The following is a 16999-nucleotide window of genomic DNA, read 5'->3' as shown; positions in this document are numbered from 1 at the left end:
TGGTGTCGAGGTAGCCCTGAGGAAGTTCTCTGGTTGTTACTTTAAACGTTATTGCTGAAGACACTTTTGCAAAGGTCAGAGCACTGAGGGGTGGCAGAGGGGAAAGAATTTATTGTTCTGCATTTGTAACCACATTAGGGCTCCCAGCTCGGGCTGGGAGCGCCTGGATGCTACCATAATAGGGAAATAACTGATCATATATTAATCAAGCAGTCGAGGAGCGAGTCAGGAGGGCAGCTTGCTTCACGCACTGCTGAAATACAGCTCCCTCCACAGCAAAGCTGGTTAAAGGCACAGTGTTTAACTGGGGAAATGAGAACCGCAAATGGCAGAGGAAATTAAACCTGCGTTGTAACAATTCCCATTTAAAACTTGGCTGGGGCCCTGGGCATCCCGGGCAGCTGCAGAACGAGACTCCACAACTCCAGGCTGTATTTGTGAGAGAATCTTGGCATCCTGACCTGGAGGAGAGGCTGGGATAGGACTGGGTGTGTTATCCCTGCTGGTGTAGCATCGCTCTGCAGGGACACAGGGACCTGACAGGAGCTGCACTCCATGGTCCTTGTGCATCCCTTCCAACTCAGGAAATTCTGTGATTCTGTGTCAGTGCCAGCACTTGATCCCCAGCACCATTTCCTTTCAGCTCCCAGAGGCTCCCACTGAATTTGCCAGTTTAGCACTCCTCAGACACAGCTTTAGCTGTTACGAGATGAGATTATAGAGCTGAAATGGCCATTTTTATTTGTTAGGCTCCTAGTTAAACTTGCACTAAGTTTGATCTCCATGTGGGAATGTGAATTAAGGCCTCTGGTTTCATTCCCAGAATGCCTCCCATGAATTATATGCCTACCTATGCATCAGTTATGCATTTGTAAACCATTTTAGAAGGCTGGCAGCGATCCATTAATTACTTTGAAGATGAGGAATGATTGCTTAAATAATATTAGCATTTAAGGAAAAAACAATATTTGTCTCTATATTAATTGTTGAGCAAAATCAATTCATCTGTAGTTGGCTACAATCTACTTGAGAATGCAATTTTTGTAAACTGAATTTTATTGCTATTCCTTTCTGTTCCATTATTTTACCCCAATGTACATATTTTTTGTGTTACTTTGTTTATCTTATGTCAGAAATAATATTCCTGTTCTTGAACGTTATTACAACTAGGAAAAAGAAAAGATTAATCAGATATTTCAAAAGCCTCACGCTGAAATAACATTTTTAAAATTGTAGAAGAACAGCCATTATTTTCTACAGCAAAACTAATTTTTTGAGTTCAAGATAGCAGCACCATATTCTGAAAGTAAAGGTCAATTTGAAAAATAAGAGATTCTGGTTGCCTAATAAGGTCATGTTTTTTATACCAAATTGTAATTTAGAGTTGAATCAAACGATATTAATTATTTCTGGCTTACTTTGAGTGATATTCTGGGGCCAGTTGGTGTAGTTCAGATAAAAACAGCTGTTACATTTAGTCTTATCATTAATGATAACCTTTATTTTTTTCACATGGAGCTTTTGAAGTCTCAGGAGACTGCTGAGCTCCAGGGGTTGCTTTTCAGTTTCAGAGTTGGTTCCTTTGTGGACATTCCATCTCCCCAGCATCTTCCACCTTCAAAAACCTGAAAACAAAAATCCCTTGTATAAAGCTGTAATGCTCCACCATCGATGCCTCTCTCCTGACAAACAGAACAGGGAGCCTTGGACTCTGGAAGGTGGCCCTGGAATGTCTGGGCTCCTTTTGGAGTGAGGAAACAAGAACAGCTTTAGGGATGGAGTACTTGTCACAAAATGAGCATCTCACCCTGCAGCACTTCTGATGAGCAGCAAGGAAAATTATTGTTGTTCCTCATCTAATTAGAGAAAAGTTCCATGCTTATTAATGAAGAAGCTGAATGTTTGTGGCCAAGAAGGTCGGTGGCCCCTGGGCTGGATGAGGAATTGTGTGTCCAGCAGGAGCAGGGCAGGGATTGTCCCTCTGTGCTGGCACTGAGAGACCCTCGAGGGCTGTGTCCAGTTGTGGCTCCTGCAGGAGAGCCCTGGAGGGGCTGGAGCGTGTCCAGGGCAGGGAACGGAGCTGGGGAAGGGGCTGGAGCCCCAGGAGGGGCTGAGGGAGCTGGGAAAGGGGCTGAGCCTGGAGAAAAGGAGGCTCAGGGGGGACCTTGTGGCTCTGCACAACTCCCTGACAGGAGGGGCAGGGAGGTTCTGCTGCCCCAGCCCTGGATCCCAGCACAGGGAGGAGCTGGAGCTGCTGCAGAGAGCCCAGAGGAGGCAGCAGGATGAGCAGAGGGATGGAGCAGCTGTGCTGGGAGGAAAGGCTGGCAGAGCTGGCATTGTTCACCTGCACAGGAGAAGCTTTGGGCTGAGCTCAGGGTGGCCTTGCAGGGCCTGGAGGAGCTGGGAAGAGAGAGACAATTGCCAAGGGGGAATGGCTTCAAACTGACAGAGAGTAGGTTTAGGTTAGATATTACTGTGAGCTTAGTGAGGAACTGTAACAGCTTGCCCAGACACTTTATGGATGCCCCTGGATCCCTGGCAGTGCCCAGTTCCAGGTTGGACATTGGGGCTTGGAGCAGCCTGGGACAGTGGAAGGTGTCCCTGCCATGGCAGAGGGTGGAACTGGACGATCTCTAAGATCCCTTCAAACCCAGGCCATTCCATGATTCTATAACGCCCCTAAAAATGGGTCCTTTACTTCCTCACCTTCAAGTGGATACAGAGGGGAAAGAATGACCAACGTCAACTCTTGGCTTTTAAAACTGTTGCTTGTGAGGAGTTAAGTGTGGCCTCCCCACCTTTGAGCATCCATATGTCTTTTCCAGCTGGCTGGTTGCTCTGTGGAGTCTGGGCAGATAAAATGACTCTTCCCATCACATAAAGATAATGCTCCACACGGATGTCAACATCCATGTGATTCCTGCCCATTTTGGTCCTCTTTAATTAGGGGCTGTTCTGCCTCATTGGACAGGCTGGTGTAATAGCTTGGGATAAAGATTGTCACAGCTTGAAAAATCTTTGGAGCAGTGGGAGGTAATGATCCTGCCTGAGGCAAAATACTGCTTCTGGCCTGATACAGGGCACTGTGATTCTGTCCCACACTCCATTGAGTCTTTTTTCCCAAACGCTGCAGTTTAGCCCCTGAAAAATGCAGTATTTTTATGAGTATATTCCATCTTCAGTCTGGTCCCATCATTCCTGTTAGATGTGAGCAAGCGTGAGCAGGGGCAGAGGATGGCACCTGAGACATGAAATGCCAGTTACAGGCTTCAGCCCGTGTGATTTTTCATGCCGATTGGTTTTCCAGAATGTGACAAGCAATTTCTGTTTCATCTGGAAGATGGGAATTTCTGAGAATAAAGACTGAGTCCTTTTTTCCACCCCACTAACCTCTTCCCTTCCCTGAGCAGTTTTGGGCAGGACTGGTCTGTTTAGGCTGTGTTCAGATGTCACAAAAGACATCTTCTGTGCTTTTAAACTTTTGGCCCATATGGAATAAGCAGTGTTTCCTTTTCCCAGCATTGTCACAATTCATTTTACTTCAAAGTTGAAAAGTAAATGAAAGAAATACCCGGAGGCACATTTGTGAATAATTACATTTGCACCACATTTCTTCAGAGTTTGATGGGTAGATTTTGTGTGTAAGATTTTATTGTTTTCCTTCAGCTTCATTATCCATCCAGTGTTTGCCATGGATCATGAGGCGCTGTAGCAGATCATGGAGACAGCATTCTAATGCTGAGTGTTTCATCTGGAAAGGGAATACAGATCTTTTTTCACTTGCAACAGTGCAAGATGATGGGAGACTAGGAAAGCAGCTCATTAGATGCTGCTTCAGGCTCTCCTGCTGGGACGAGTGCTGCCCGTAGTGAGGGAAAACCTGCACCCTATAAATTGTCTCTGACTTCAGTCCTGCAGTGTAATGGTGCAGGGTGTGGGGTGTTCCTTGTCAGAAAGCAGTTGGTGCTGTGCTCCAAGCAGGTTGTCCCACCACTCACCAGATTTGCTTCAGCTGCCACCAGAGCCAGTTCATGGTTAAAAACGTGATTTTGGAAAATTCATTGGGTAACAACCTTTTGGTGTGGGATTGTTCCCCTCCCCTGTTGGCAGTGATCAGAACCCAGCAGGGACATGACTGACTGCCTTGAACCCTGTGCTCAGAAGAGTCCAGCAAAGCATGAAGAAATCTTTCAGGGAAAGCCCTGAAATAGCTGAGTTTAGTTAGGAGGGGTAGGGGGATTTATTTATTTATTATGGTGCTAATGGACGCAGATCCCACCTCAGAAATAAGAAAATGCAGGCCAGGGCTTATCAGCCATCTCTGAATCCTGTAAAATCAAAAGAAGCTCTTGAGTTTAACTCTGCTGACAACGGTTTTGTATTCCCTAGTTTTCTCTTAGGGGTGGGTGTAGTCCAGGAATCCTCAGATATCCATGTGGAAGGAATCATTGTGTCATTTAGAAAGTGAAGACACCAACAAAAGGTTGTGTGTGGCAGAGGGTGGGGAGGGAATTCTGATCCACCTTTATTGCCACATAAAGGTAGCTTGGAAGAAAGTGGTTTGTTATCAGAATGCTTGGCCCCCAGCAGCAGAAATGAAAAAATCAAGTCCAGGAGTAAAACCAGTTCCAGTGCTTACCTGTTCTCTGGCCTGCTGAGAGCAAGAATTTCCTGGGTTTTCAGACCATTTCCGAGCTAATTATCCCTTCTGAAAGAAAAAAAAACAGGAGTGGGAGATGGTGCATGAAAGAGGAGCATTTCTACAGGCTTGCTTTCAGCTCTCTGCAGAAATTTAATGATTTGAAGACTCAAATCCAACAGCCTGCATGCCTGAGATAGGTGAAGAGCTACTGACAGGTAAAAGTTAGTGTGGCATGGGTGCATATGGAGTAGGAAGGGTGCAAAAAGGCTTTTAATCTTTTTATCAGTGCAGTGAGGGGATTTCTAGTCTGGGCAGGTCCTGAGCCCAAGCTGGGTTTTCATTGTAATTAATTGGTTAATTCTTAATCTGTAGAATCATAGAATAGTGTGGGTTGGAAGGGACCTTAAAGATCACCTGGTTCCAGCTGCCCTGTCACGAGGGAGTTGGAATTCCTGTTCCTAACCAGTAAAACTGTGTATTTTTCAGGGTGTGATACTTTTTAAATCAAAAGGCTGCTTTTAGGAAAGCAGATCAAGGTAAAACTTAAAATTTTATTCCCTTAGACAAAGCCGAGCTGGCATCCCACTGAATTTTCTCTCCAGACTGACAGTCCCATCTGTTAAAGTATCTGTGTTGTGACAGGTATCAATAGGAAATGGTTTGGGGAGAGCTCCAAGAAAATCCACTCCCAAAATTTGGGAAATACCCAGTCCAGCTCTTTTCAGTTTAACAGTACTTTAACTCTTTTAGCAAATATGTCCGTGCATATATATATATATATATATATATATATAATTTTATATCTATATATATATAAATTTATATAAAATTTATATTCTCTATGTATGCAAATGTGGATGGACCATACATGTATAAAAAAGTGAAATATGGGCACAGGGAGAAAGAAAATATACAGGTATGTCTGTTACATTATATATAGATAATGCATATTTATAATGTATATTATGTATGTATATATAATCATTGTATTTCCCTACCATTTGCTAATTACAAATTTCTTCATTATTCATATAAATGTCTTGGCCCTTTTGAACGCTTCTAATTTCTTAATTACAAGTCTAGGTCATGGCTGAAAACTTCTCGTCCTACCATTTTTCAGTGGTGGTAGGAAAACAGAAATATTGGAAGAGTTCATATGGAATTTTGGTTTTGATGTCAACAACAGTGGGTCAAAAAAAAAATAATAAAAGGAAGCCAAACCTTGAGATACTGTAAATTATTGTATTACAGTTGATTTTAAGGCATTTTAAGTGATGAGTGTACACATCAAATAAAGATTTAAGTGTCCTGGAAATTCTCAAGACAAATTACACTAAATGCTGCATTTTCTTAAGTTTTAACATGAGATTGCTGAGTCACTGTTGTAAGTTTAGATAGTGCTAACACTTGGCTGTAACAGGAAATGAGCTGTACAAGCCAGATTTCATCAAGAGGTACAAACCCAATTGTGTCTATTCATCCACCCATCTGGTTTTCCCAACTGGCATTTCCACAGGACAGTAATTAATACACTGAAAGGCTAAAATCGATGGATAGACTCCACTTTTGCTGTTAGGTTGCCTTTAACCCATAAATACCAAATCAAAATCAGTTCCAGTTTCTCCTTGGCTGTGTCACTTCCGACCTTCACGTCCCTTTTCCCACGGAAGATAAACTATAATTGTGTTTCTATACTTAGGGTGGTTGTATTGCTTGAATGGTTACACAAACCATGCAGATTCTCAGATTTAATGACATGATTCTGTGATTTAATGACATAAAGTTAATGGATTGATTTTCTTCCATTAAAATCTTTGTTTTGATAGCTTAGCTTTTCATTAGCCTGTATAATAAAACTTGGTGAGCTCTCAAGCTGTTCTTTTTATCCAGATTTTCTCTTTCTTCTTCCATTTTCATATTTCTTCATAAATGTTTTCTAAATAGAACCAAATACTAAGTGAACATTTCTCTTACATGGCTGCATTTATTTGGCTGTTGTAGTTAAAATAAAATCAATATGGAATATTGCAAAGCCTTCCCTTTAAATATTTTCTCAGTTGAGTGGTCCATAGAAAATGGACACAAAAACTGAGTTCTGAGTAAGAACGAGAAGTAAAGGCAAGAAATACTGCAGGACTCATGCTAAAATCATGGAATGGCATCCCTGTGTCCTGGTGTGCAGGACAGAGACAATGGGGGATAAGTCTCTTTTCATTTTAATAATGCATTGAAAGCTTTGTGTTTGTTTGCATTAACGGTACTTGGGGATGAGCATCCTGGAGGTATTAATGTCAGGAATTAAAAGCAAAGTGGTTCAAAATGAGTGAATTCCCCCGAGTAGAGCTCCCTGCAGACTCCTGGTGTGACGTTCAGTGCCGGCTGGCACACAGCAGTTACGTAAGTGAGTTTAACAAACAAGTTTAGGGGGCAAAAAAATCGGTGTTGTGGCAAGGTCAGTGGGGCGAACGTGTGCTCCTACTAACTCAGGCCAGGCAGTTTAGGGTTACCTTTGCAACCAGGACAGGAATTTTCCCAGAGCTACGCTTTCAACTTGTAGGTGGGTGAAGGAAAATTCAGCAGAGTCAGCTGGGTTATCCATGTGGAGGCTGAATGCAGGGAAAGCTGAGGCCTGGGAATAAAGGAAGGCAAAGAGCCAAGGATTGAGGATGAAAGGCTAGAGCAGAGCCTGGAGAGAAGTGAGGGAAGCAGCACAGTGGTGGAGAGATTGGACATAAATGATTCAGAGGGGAAGAGCTGTGCGTGTTGGAAGGGATGAGGCAGGAAACGAGGGGAAAGGATGGAAATCAGCCTTGGGAGGTATTAGCTCTTCCTGTCGTGTTGGACGTGCGGCGAGAACAGGGTCTTAACGCCTCTACTTTAAAATATCTTAATCTGCCGGGTTTTTTTAGAGTAAACAAAGATAATTGAGGTTGGAAAAGAGCTTTAAGTTCTCTGTGCTGGGGGGGCACAGAAGAGTCCCTCTGTCCCTCCTCGGGCTGGGGGGGATGGATGCTGGCTGAGTGCTGAGCACCCTGTGGACATTGCTCCTCAGTGCCCAGCTCCCCATGGGCTGTCACAAACTCTGTCACTGGGAGGGGTTTGATGAAACTTGTCCCAGGCTTTTTCCCTGGATCTGTTCCCCACTGCCATGGCTGTGTCTATTGATGTCTTTGCCTTGGTCTTAAAATGGAGAACCAGATACAGTTAAGGGAGAAAGGGCTTTTACCTCGGTATTTAATAAGGATCTTTAGGAAGAAGGAGAAAGAAGCAGAATTTTCCACCTGTGCTGTTCATTGTTTATCCCTGACTGAAACACCTGTTGATGTTTTTGTTCTGTTTCCTTTGAGCAGATGGGCAAAAGAAGGTCCAGGAGGAATTTGACATAGACATGGACGCGCCAGAGACAGAGCGGGCGGCCGTGGCGATACAGTCCCAGTTCAGAAAATTCCAGAAGAAAAAAGCGGGGTCCCAGTCCTAGTAGCTACCTCACAGCGCAAAACAAAGTAATCCTGAGATGATTTATTGAGAAGATCAGAAATAACACAAAGATGCATGTACAGAAATGATCAATATTTAAAACCCCATTGGCAGATAACGACCCATGAGCTTGTGTGTGACTTCATCCCAGATGTTTCACGCCCATTATCCTCTGTAACTCACCATTTTACTTGATGTTGTAATAAAAAGTTAGGGTGAAGTAATTAAAGTGTCTGCCTTCATCTGTCTTTCCATATTAATCCAGCAAGTGCAGCGTTACAAATGAACCCAGCCCAGATGCCTGTTTCCCTCTCCACCTAAAGCTCGTAGTCATAACAGCACCGTATGTGGCAGGGATTTTTGCTGAGGGATGAGATAGATGCATCTCAGCCCTGCTTCCCTCATTTGGAGAATTCCAGCTGCCAGCAAAATGTGAAAAATAAAATGACTTTCTCTTAATGAACTGAAAGTAAGAAAAAAATAATAAAAAGTTGCAGACAGAAGCTGGCAGGAGGGGTGTAGGAAGCATGGAGCAATTTTTGTCTTGGCAAGTGTGTCAATAATGTGGTTTGAGTGGGGGAATTGTGACTGTCCTTCCTCTTTGCATGATAACATTCAGAGATCTTGGACTGCATTGACTGTTATGGAAAGAAAATAATAAACCAGACACAAAATACCTTTGGTAGTTTGGGATTCATTTTTGTCTGTGAGAATAGAAACTGACCGTCTAAACTCTATTTCTTGATGCAGTTTTTCAGTCTCTACATAATGAACAACTGTTTCTGTGCCATCTCTTTATTTCCATATTATTTTCAGAAATTGAGAAATCATAACAGGTTTCCTGTGTCCATTTGCACTGTTCTGTATTCAGCTTTGAGCTCCTCTATCACTGTGTTAGCCCAGCTTTGGATCAACAAAAAGCAGCTAAAGCAACATGACTGAAATTGGGAAGTGAGTGGTGACAGCCTGCCAACCTCTCACTCCTTCAGGGGGGACAGATCCAGGTGTCACTCCCAGCTCTCAGAGAGATTCTTTTCTTCCTCTCCCACCTTCCACAGGAGTGTTCAAGCACCAGGGCAAGGGACAAATGCATCATTAGTCACCTTTAAACAGAAAGCCAGAGCAGGGGGCAGGAATGGAGGGAAAGCAGGGATCTCATACCCTTTCCACAGGAGCCCATCAGGGCAGCAATGCTGGAGAGCTGTGGGATTACAAAGGAAAAGGAAAAACCTTCTGCAGGTTAAGGCACTTGTGATGCTGGGCATCATTTCAGTGGTGGTGCCAAGAGCTCTGGCCCCGTGCTGGTTATGGGGAACCCTCAGGGATGCAGAGCAGGAGAACACCTGTGGGCAGTGAAGAAAGCATGTGCAAACATGACTTGTGAGCTACTTGGGACTGGGTGGGGAGGCACAGAGATTTTTAAAATCACTTTGGTGGGGAACACCTAAATGCTGCCCAGATCCTGCCTGTGGCACCTCTGTTTGTCAGGTCCTGGCCCTAGGCATGACTTCCCACTCCTCATCTGCAAAGTCAGCGTCCTCCAAGCTGCAGCTCGGTGCTTTCATTATTTTTTTAATCATCATTGTTCCTCTGCATTTAAGAATTTCACAAATAAACCTCAATTAACAGAACTGCTGTGCTCAAAGTGTGGTTTGTGGAGGCCCCAGTTCCCCCACTTGTCTTTCACAGCGACTGCTCACCATATAATAATAGCCTAAGCTTAATAATCTAAAAATTGTAATGGCTTTGGATTGTTTTGGTGCCATTTTGTTTAGATGAACGTATATTTGTAATAAAAGACTGCATTTGTGATCTGCATTATGTCATTTGAAGCAGCATGAGCTCTGTAATGGCTACTTAATTGAATAAAAACTATGGGTAAGCACTAGGCTTTTATATTTGATCTGACATTCCTTGGACTTAAATTTTCTACACAACAGGAATAATCATATGGTTGGGACAGAGAAAATGATTGCATTATTGAAGCACAGCAACAGGGGCTGTTAGTAAATGAATTATGGCACTTTCAGCAGCAGGGCTTTTCTTTAATGTGACGTTCAGAGTGCATCTTATAGACACTGCCCTACTGTACAGTGAAACGTAATGAGGAAACAGTATCTGGCATGAAATTTGGAATAATTGTGGCTGCCCCTGTCAGACAATTTCCTTTTTATGTAAATGTGTTTGCACACTGATTCAGTTCATGTTCCCAGGAGAGCTTTCTTACTTCTGAGTCTTGATCTTCACTCATCCTTTGCCCATATCCAAGGTGACAGCTGTTAATTTCTTACCACTAACTCATGCTTTTCAGAGACCTGTCTGGTTTTGGCTGAGGTGAGAAAAGGAGCTGGATTCAACCAGGATGGGTGAAGGAGGACAGTTAAATATTCCAGGGAAAATGTGGGTCCTTTAACTTCCAGACACTCACTGAGCTCTGCCTTACTGTGAGTAACACAGTAATGGAAAGAAAGGTTTAAATTAGGGGATGTCTGTGCTGATAACCCCAAAGTCCCCATAGGTAACATGGAAGAATATTCAGAGCAGTAGATTTTGCAGGAAAAGAGGTTATGGCTCCCACCGTGGACACCCACACCCTCCCCAGACACATCCGTGCTGTCTCTGCTCCAAATTGCTGCCAAATTATCCCAAATGAGAATAACCTACAGCTGAGTGATCAGAACAATTGCCTGAACCTTTGAAATCCTTAGTTCATGTTGTTGCCTGGACCATAAAATAACCTGTGGAAGTAAACACGGAGGAGACCAATAGAAGGAACCAAAAGCCATCAAAAAGCACAGGAATACCCACACAAGGAAAACAGCAAAGAATGTGGAGTCTGTCAAGTCTATCAAGACAGAAAAGCAAGCCACAGTCAAACCTGTGGGGGAAGTGGGGAAGTGGAGGTTTTACAGAAAGTAGAAATGAGTCTTGGATTAATGCCCAGAGCAGAGGCTCCCACAACTCAGTCAGAGTTTGGAGCAACGTGGCAAAGTCACAGAATCAGAGAATCAAGCCATGGAATGGCTTTGGTTGGAAGTGTTCTTAAAGCTTCTTTTCCATAAGAAGGGAACATCCACTGTCCCAGCCCCAGTATCCAGCCTGGCCTTGGGCACTGCCAGGGATCCAGGGGCAGCCACAGCTGCTCTGGGAATTCCATCCCAGCCCCTGCCCACCCTGCCAGGGAACAATTCCTAATTCCCAATATCCCATTTGAACAGTTCCTCTTAGTAACAACAAATTAATACCCACAAATCACCAGCAGTGCACGAGGTTCACCCGTGGCTGCTGGAGAGCTCAGATGCACAACTGCCTTGTTCAAACCATTGCTCCCACTGTCCTCAGCTCCTGGGAAAATTAATAACATATTTTAGAAATGTTATTCAGAAAGGGCTCTAGCAGAATTCAAAGATTTCCCAAGAGCAACTTCATTAGGAGTCTTGAGAGAGAAACAAGGATATGATGTAACCGCCACTGGCCACATGGCAGCTGTGATTCCCAAACCTGCTGCTGGTGGAGATGACAGGTGGGAAATGGGGCACTTGGATTTTCCAGAAGTTTTAACAGGACTGCCTTGAGTGCCTCTTAGAGGAGATGAGGTGTGGGAGCAAAGGGTCCCAGAGAAAAACAAAAGTAAGGTGACAAATTTTTATACTGGCTCCCCAGGGCAGTGGCCCGAAGGCTGCCAGAGCTCAAGGAGTGTTTGGACAATGCTGTCAGGCACAGAATGGGATTTTGGGATGTCTGTGCAAGGCCAGGAGTTGGACTTTGATGATTCCTGTGGGTCCACTTCCCATTCAGGATATTCTATAATTCTTTTTTTCAATATTAGCTCTATACGAGTGTTCAAAGCCTGATGGGGAAAAAAAAGCAGAGTTCACTATCAATATGATGAAATTAATATTTAGTCATCTATCTCCTGGAAGCATTTCAATGCAAATATCCTCCTCAATCTGAAAACAGCAGAAATCCCTTGTATTGGTTTCTATGATCAAGGCAATCTTCAGAGTTGAAAGATCCTCTCAAAAGAGAAGCTATGCCATTTCTAATCCATTAAAGTCTAGTCACGAATGGGTTATTTAGCTCAATTCTTAAATTAAGGCAGTGCATTTTTTTCTGGTTGTTTTTTTAATCCCTAAACTCTCCCTGACAGATGGTCTCCTGCCTTTTAGTATCTCTAGTGATGGTAAGGCTAAAACCTTCCTTGGCAGCTTGTTCTATGGCTGAACTTTTCTTAAAGCTATAAAGGTTGGTTTGTACTTAAAACCTAAATCCTCCCTCTTGCCATATAGATTAATTTGTTCCAGTCCAGCTATACCCAATTCCCCTAATCTTACCTTGTAGGTCTCCTTTTCAATCCTTTTCCTTAGTTTTTGTTATTTTCCTTTGAACTCTGCCAGTTTGTCTCTGTGCCTGGAATGAAATGCAGCCGTTCAGATGAAATGTACCCAGTGCCAGGCACAGCAGCATAATTATCTCCACAATTTTACAAGTGACGAGCCCCTCACCACTAATTTACACAGCTTTTGGCATTTTTTGTGACAGCATTATTTTACTGGCTTGTAGTCAGAACATCATTTCCCAAGTATATCAAGAATATGGAGCTGCTCTGTGATCTCTGGCTGGTCAGGATTTCACCTTTCCCCCCCCCCCCGCCTTTTTTAAAAAAAAAATATTATAATCCCCCTGCACCTCTGCAATACTGGGATGACACAGAAATCTGGGTAAATGTCTTTATCTGTAGCACTTTCCCCTTCAATTAAAGGAGGAAGGCAGGAATTGTGATAGTTCCGATGTTTTTTGGGGGCTTTTTTGTGCTTTCCCATTTTCTGTTACTAAATAATAACAGTCAGGTGCAGAGGCTTCAATGATCTCTAAACCAACCTTTTTTGGAAACTCAGAAAAGGTTTCAATGACTTCCTATTTTATTCTGAAAAGTTAACTTGCCTTTACTGGTGATGACTAATTATTTGATAAGAAAAGTCTTCATATCCACAGCTAAAAATAGCTTTTGAAATAAGCCCGAGGACTCTTGTCCCTTCTCAGTGCGTTGTGATTTAATGATCTTTTCACAAAGGCCAAACTGATAGTATTACTCACATTCCATGGTAGTTTCCAGCATGAATATTCCTGCAGAAATCTTCAGGAGTAATGTGACACAGAGGTGGGGGGTGAGCACACGATCTATTGGCCTCATCATGTACACAAAGTACAGTGACTTTCTGTGCTTGGTTAGCAGATCTTGGCAAAAATATATCCCTGTATTCCTTGAGCTGTTGTAATTTCTTGTTGGGAGCCAAGCTATTCAATAGAGTGAATTAGTGAAAAAAAAAAAAACACAAAAAAAACCAAAACAGCAGATGATGGCAATGATTAATAACGGAAGTAATAATTACTACAGCAAAGGGAAAATTGACAGGTTTCCAGAAGACTGGCATCACAGGAGACAGGACAAGGGGCAATGGCTTCAAACTGAATTACAGCAGGTTTAGATTGGATATTAGAAAAAAATTGTTCCCTGTGAGGGTGGGCAAGCCCTGGCACAGGGAGCCCAGAGCAGCTGTGGCTGCCCCTGGATCCCTGGCAGTGTCCCAGGCCAGGTTGGACACTGGGGCTGGGAGCAGCCTGGGACAGTGGGAGGTGTCCCTGCCATGGCAGGGGTTTGGAATCGGATGATCTGTGAGAATCTTTCCAACCCAAACCATTCCATGACTCCATGATCTCTCCAAAGCACATTTAGTTCAGATGATGCAAACACAGTGACACTTCTCTTTGTGTGGCGTGGGCAGAGCTGTCACCCTCCTCCTGCTGTGACCAAACCCAGCTGCAGTGGCAGCAAATTGTCTCCCCTTGGCACCAGGGACATTTCTGGCCACGTCCCTGCTGTGCTGTGCCCCTGCCCAGGGCTGGCACCATCCCAGTCTCTCCCTTGTGCACAGGGGATGCAGGCTCTGGTCCCCACTTCAAGATCCCATGAGGATACAGCAGTGCCCTTTAGGCACTCTTCTGTTTGTGTCAAATCTCTCATTATCATTTTGACAAAACTCAGACCAGTCCTGTAAACCTCATTGGTGGCACATGCCTGCCTGCCTGGGTGCCCTGAACTGTTGGAATTCAAAATGCAAGGAATTCTCAGAACACTGGGAATTCTCAGAACATAAGCCAAAACTTTGAAATAAACACAGGATTTAATCTGAGGCCTTAGGAAAAGCTTCCAAGCTTAGATACTAGAGGCAAGAATGTAGATTTAAAGCTTAAAGCAGAGACATGTTGAGAAAAGTTTAGCTATAGAGTTCAGGATATAGAAAGAATAAAAGTACTTACAAAGGTAACAAGAAGTTTTAGAGTGCAGCAATGTAAGTTTGCATGTTGTGATTAGCTAGAATAGTTTACACTGCAGTATAAGTCAATAAAACAAAATATCTTAATATTGAATTAGAAACATAAATATCTGTTATCAGTGTTTTATTAGTTAATAAATCCTTACAAAACCTGGTAACCATAAGTCTTGTGACTTCTAACCATGCTCTCAACACCTGTAACAAGAACTCTAACTTTCTGAAGAAGATAAGAAACATAAACCACACTATCTAAAACAACTAAACGTCCTGTCTCTACCTCATTCGAGAAAGAATCCCCAGGAAATGTTGTATCGTGGGAGCAATAAACCCACACTGAACAGGCAAATCTCATTGCCAAAACACCAGCAAAAAAGGCCAAAATAGGCATCAGCATGAGAGCTTTGAGCTGATCAGCCACAGGGCCGTGGAGTCACCACCCTGCCCTAAAACCCAGAGAGTGGCACCCAGCACCAGGGGAGAGGATGGAGTGGTGGGAGACAGCAGAGCCTGGGAGCAGGGAAGGGCATTCCTGCAGTGGGAAGGCTTTTGGAAAAGGTGAAGGGAATGTTGAGATGCTTGAGCACGTCCAGAGGCGACAAGGCTGGTGAGGGGCTTGGGACACAATGACTGAGGGAGCTGGGGTTATTTAGCCTGGAGAGAAGGAGACTCATGAGTGACCTTATCACTCTCTACAGCTCCCTAAAAGGTGGCTGTGGTCAAATGGGGGTTGGTCTCTTTCTCCAGGCAGCAAATAAAAGAATCACAAGACTCAGTCTCAAGCTGCGTCAAGGGAAAATTTAGTTGGATATTAGGAAAAAGGTTTTTCATGGAAAGAGTGATGAAGTTCTGGGGAGGTGGTGGAGTCTCCAGGTTTAAAACAGACTGGATGTGGCACTGGGTGCCATGGTCTAGTTGAGGTGTTAGGGCATGGGCTGGACTCGATGTTCCTGAAGGTCTCTTCCAACCCAGTGACTCTGTGATTCTGTGATCCTGTGACAGATGAAACAAGAGTGCTTTACGGGGGAGGCACAGGGCGTGGGCAGAGAACACTGGCAGGAAGGGTGGCAGGGATGGGAGGTGGCTGCCTGATGCTGGGGAACTGCAGCTCCTCTCTCGTGCTGATGGGGTGAATAGTTTCAGAGATTTCCCCTTCAGTTATGTAAACGTGGTGTTGTCTTCAGGGATACCTGGGCAGCAGTGCTGAGGCATCACAGCGTGCCCAGGTTATGCAAGGCAGCAGGCAGCTGAGGATCACAGCTGTGCAGTGGAAATTCTGGCAGAGCTAGAAATAAAAGCCTCAGTGTTTGATCAATAAGCCTGTAGTTTGCCCTCTAGACTTCCCCCTGACATATGGTGCCTACAGCCTCTGGAGAGCACCCAAACCACCTCTTGCATCCAGGGCTTAAAAAGGGAATTGGGAGACATCATCTGTGGAGAAATTAAAATCATTGTTCACGGGGAAAGCAATTTTATTCCGCTAGAATTCTTGTGCCGTCAGTGTTCCCCTGTTCACAAAGGCCTTTTCTTTACAATGGATAAGCTGAGGCAATCAATTGTTTTTATCTGGTAAATGAAAATGAATAAAATGCAATTTGGATGTAGGTAAACAGAGAAGTCATTTTCCACTCGGCATTAGCTCACATCTCAATGGACATTAGCCCCGGGTTTATTGAAAGACAGGTTATTGCCTGGGACATTGGGATTTTAGTGGAATGGAACACAAACTCCAGTTTATTGACATCTGCTGCATAGAAAAAAGATGGATGATTAGCTCCTCTATTTCTGCTTTTTTCCAGAACTGCTATGTGGATGCCCACAAGGGGAAAGCTTGGATTATGCATCATATTCTTCATACTTTTATACAGAAGAAGTTAATGGTCCTTTCATAGAAGCATTTTCCATTAATACAAGTTTTCTTGGCATCAGAGAGCTACCTGATTTTGCTTCCTTCTCACAGATGTACATGACTTAGTGTCTGTCATCTGAATTAAAAGTCCATTATCTTGATTCTGTGCTGCACATTGAAATTGTAATCCTGCGTGCTTTGTAGTCAATAGTACTAATTTTCAATAGTATTTTTAGTTTGAAGATGCCAAAGTTTCAACGACTAGGAACAAAGCAAAAAGTAAAAGTAAAAAGAATAAAGGAAATCCTGAAAGTTATCCAGCGAGGAAGGGAAATTCTCTCCATGACATTTTTTTTTTTTCTGCCTGCACAGAAACAGATAATTCTCCTTTGAGGAAACAAAGCCCCAAATGGTAAACATCCCTTTTTAAACTGCACAGCATTTCCTGCAGTGCCAGTGCACAGTCAGAGCTCAGGCTCACGTTCACAGCAGCGACATGAACCTTGTTCCTGCCCTTGATTTTGATTTTCCTCAGGTGCATCCTCACCGCAGGGCTGCAGCACGAGGGAGGATGTGCTCCATAAAGGTGAGATACAACTCCTGGAGCTGCTGCCTCGCTCCTGGGCTGAAAGTTGTCACCTCAGAATTTATCACCCTATGGCTCAGAGTCCACTGGAGCTCAGCCTCCCATGCTGG

General features: G+C 43.7%; 1 protein-coding gene across 1 annotated transcript in view; it reads left to right on the top strand.

The window, feature by feature from the left end:
- The window catches only part of PCP4 (Purkinje cell protein 4), a 47032-nt gene extending 38912 nt beyond the window's left edge, over positions 1 to 8120 (top strand). The window contains exon 3 of the mRNA XM_062514978.1: positions 7993 to 8120. Coding sequence (XP_062370962.1) covers positions 7993 to 8120 — 128 coding nt within the window. The remainder of the gene's footprint in view (positions 1 to 7992) is intronic.
- The last annotated feature ends 8879 nt before the right edge of the window (positions 8121 to 16999 follow it).

Source organism: Cinclus cinclus, chromosome 2 (assembly GCF_963662255.1).
Source record: "Cinclus cinclus chromosome 2, bCinCin1.1, whole genome shotgun sequence".
Lineage (NCBI taxonomy): Eukaryota > Metazoa > Chordata > Aves > Passeriformes > Cinclidae > Cinclus > Cinclus cinclus.
The sequence above is the reverse complement of the archived record's forward strand: the minus strand, read 5'-3'. Positions and strand labels throughout refer to the sequence as shown.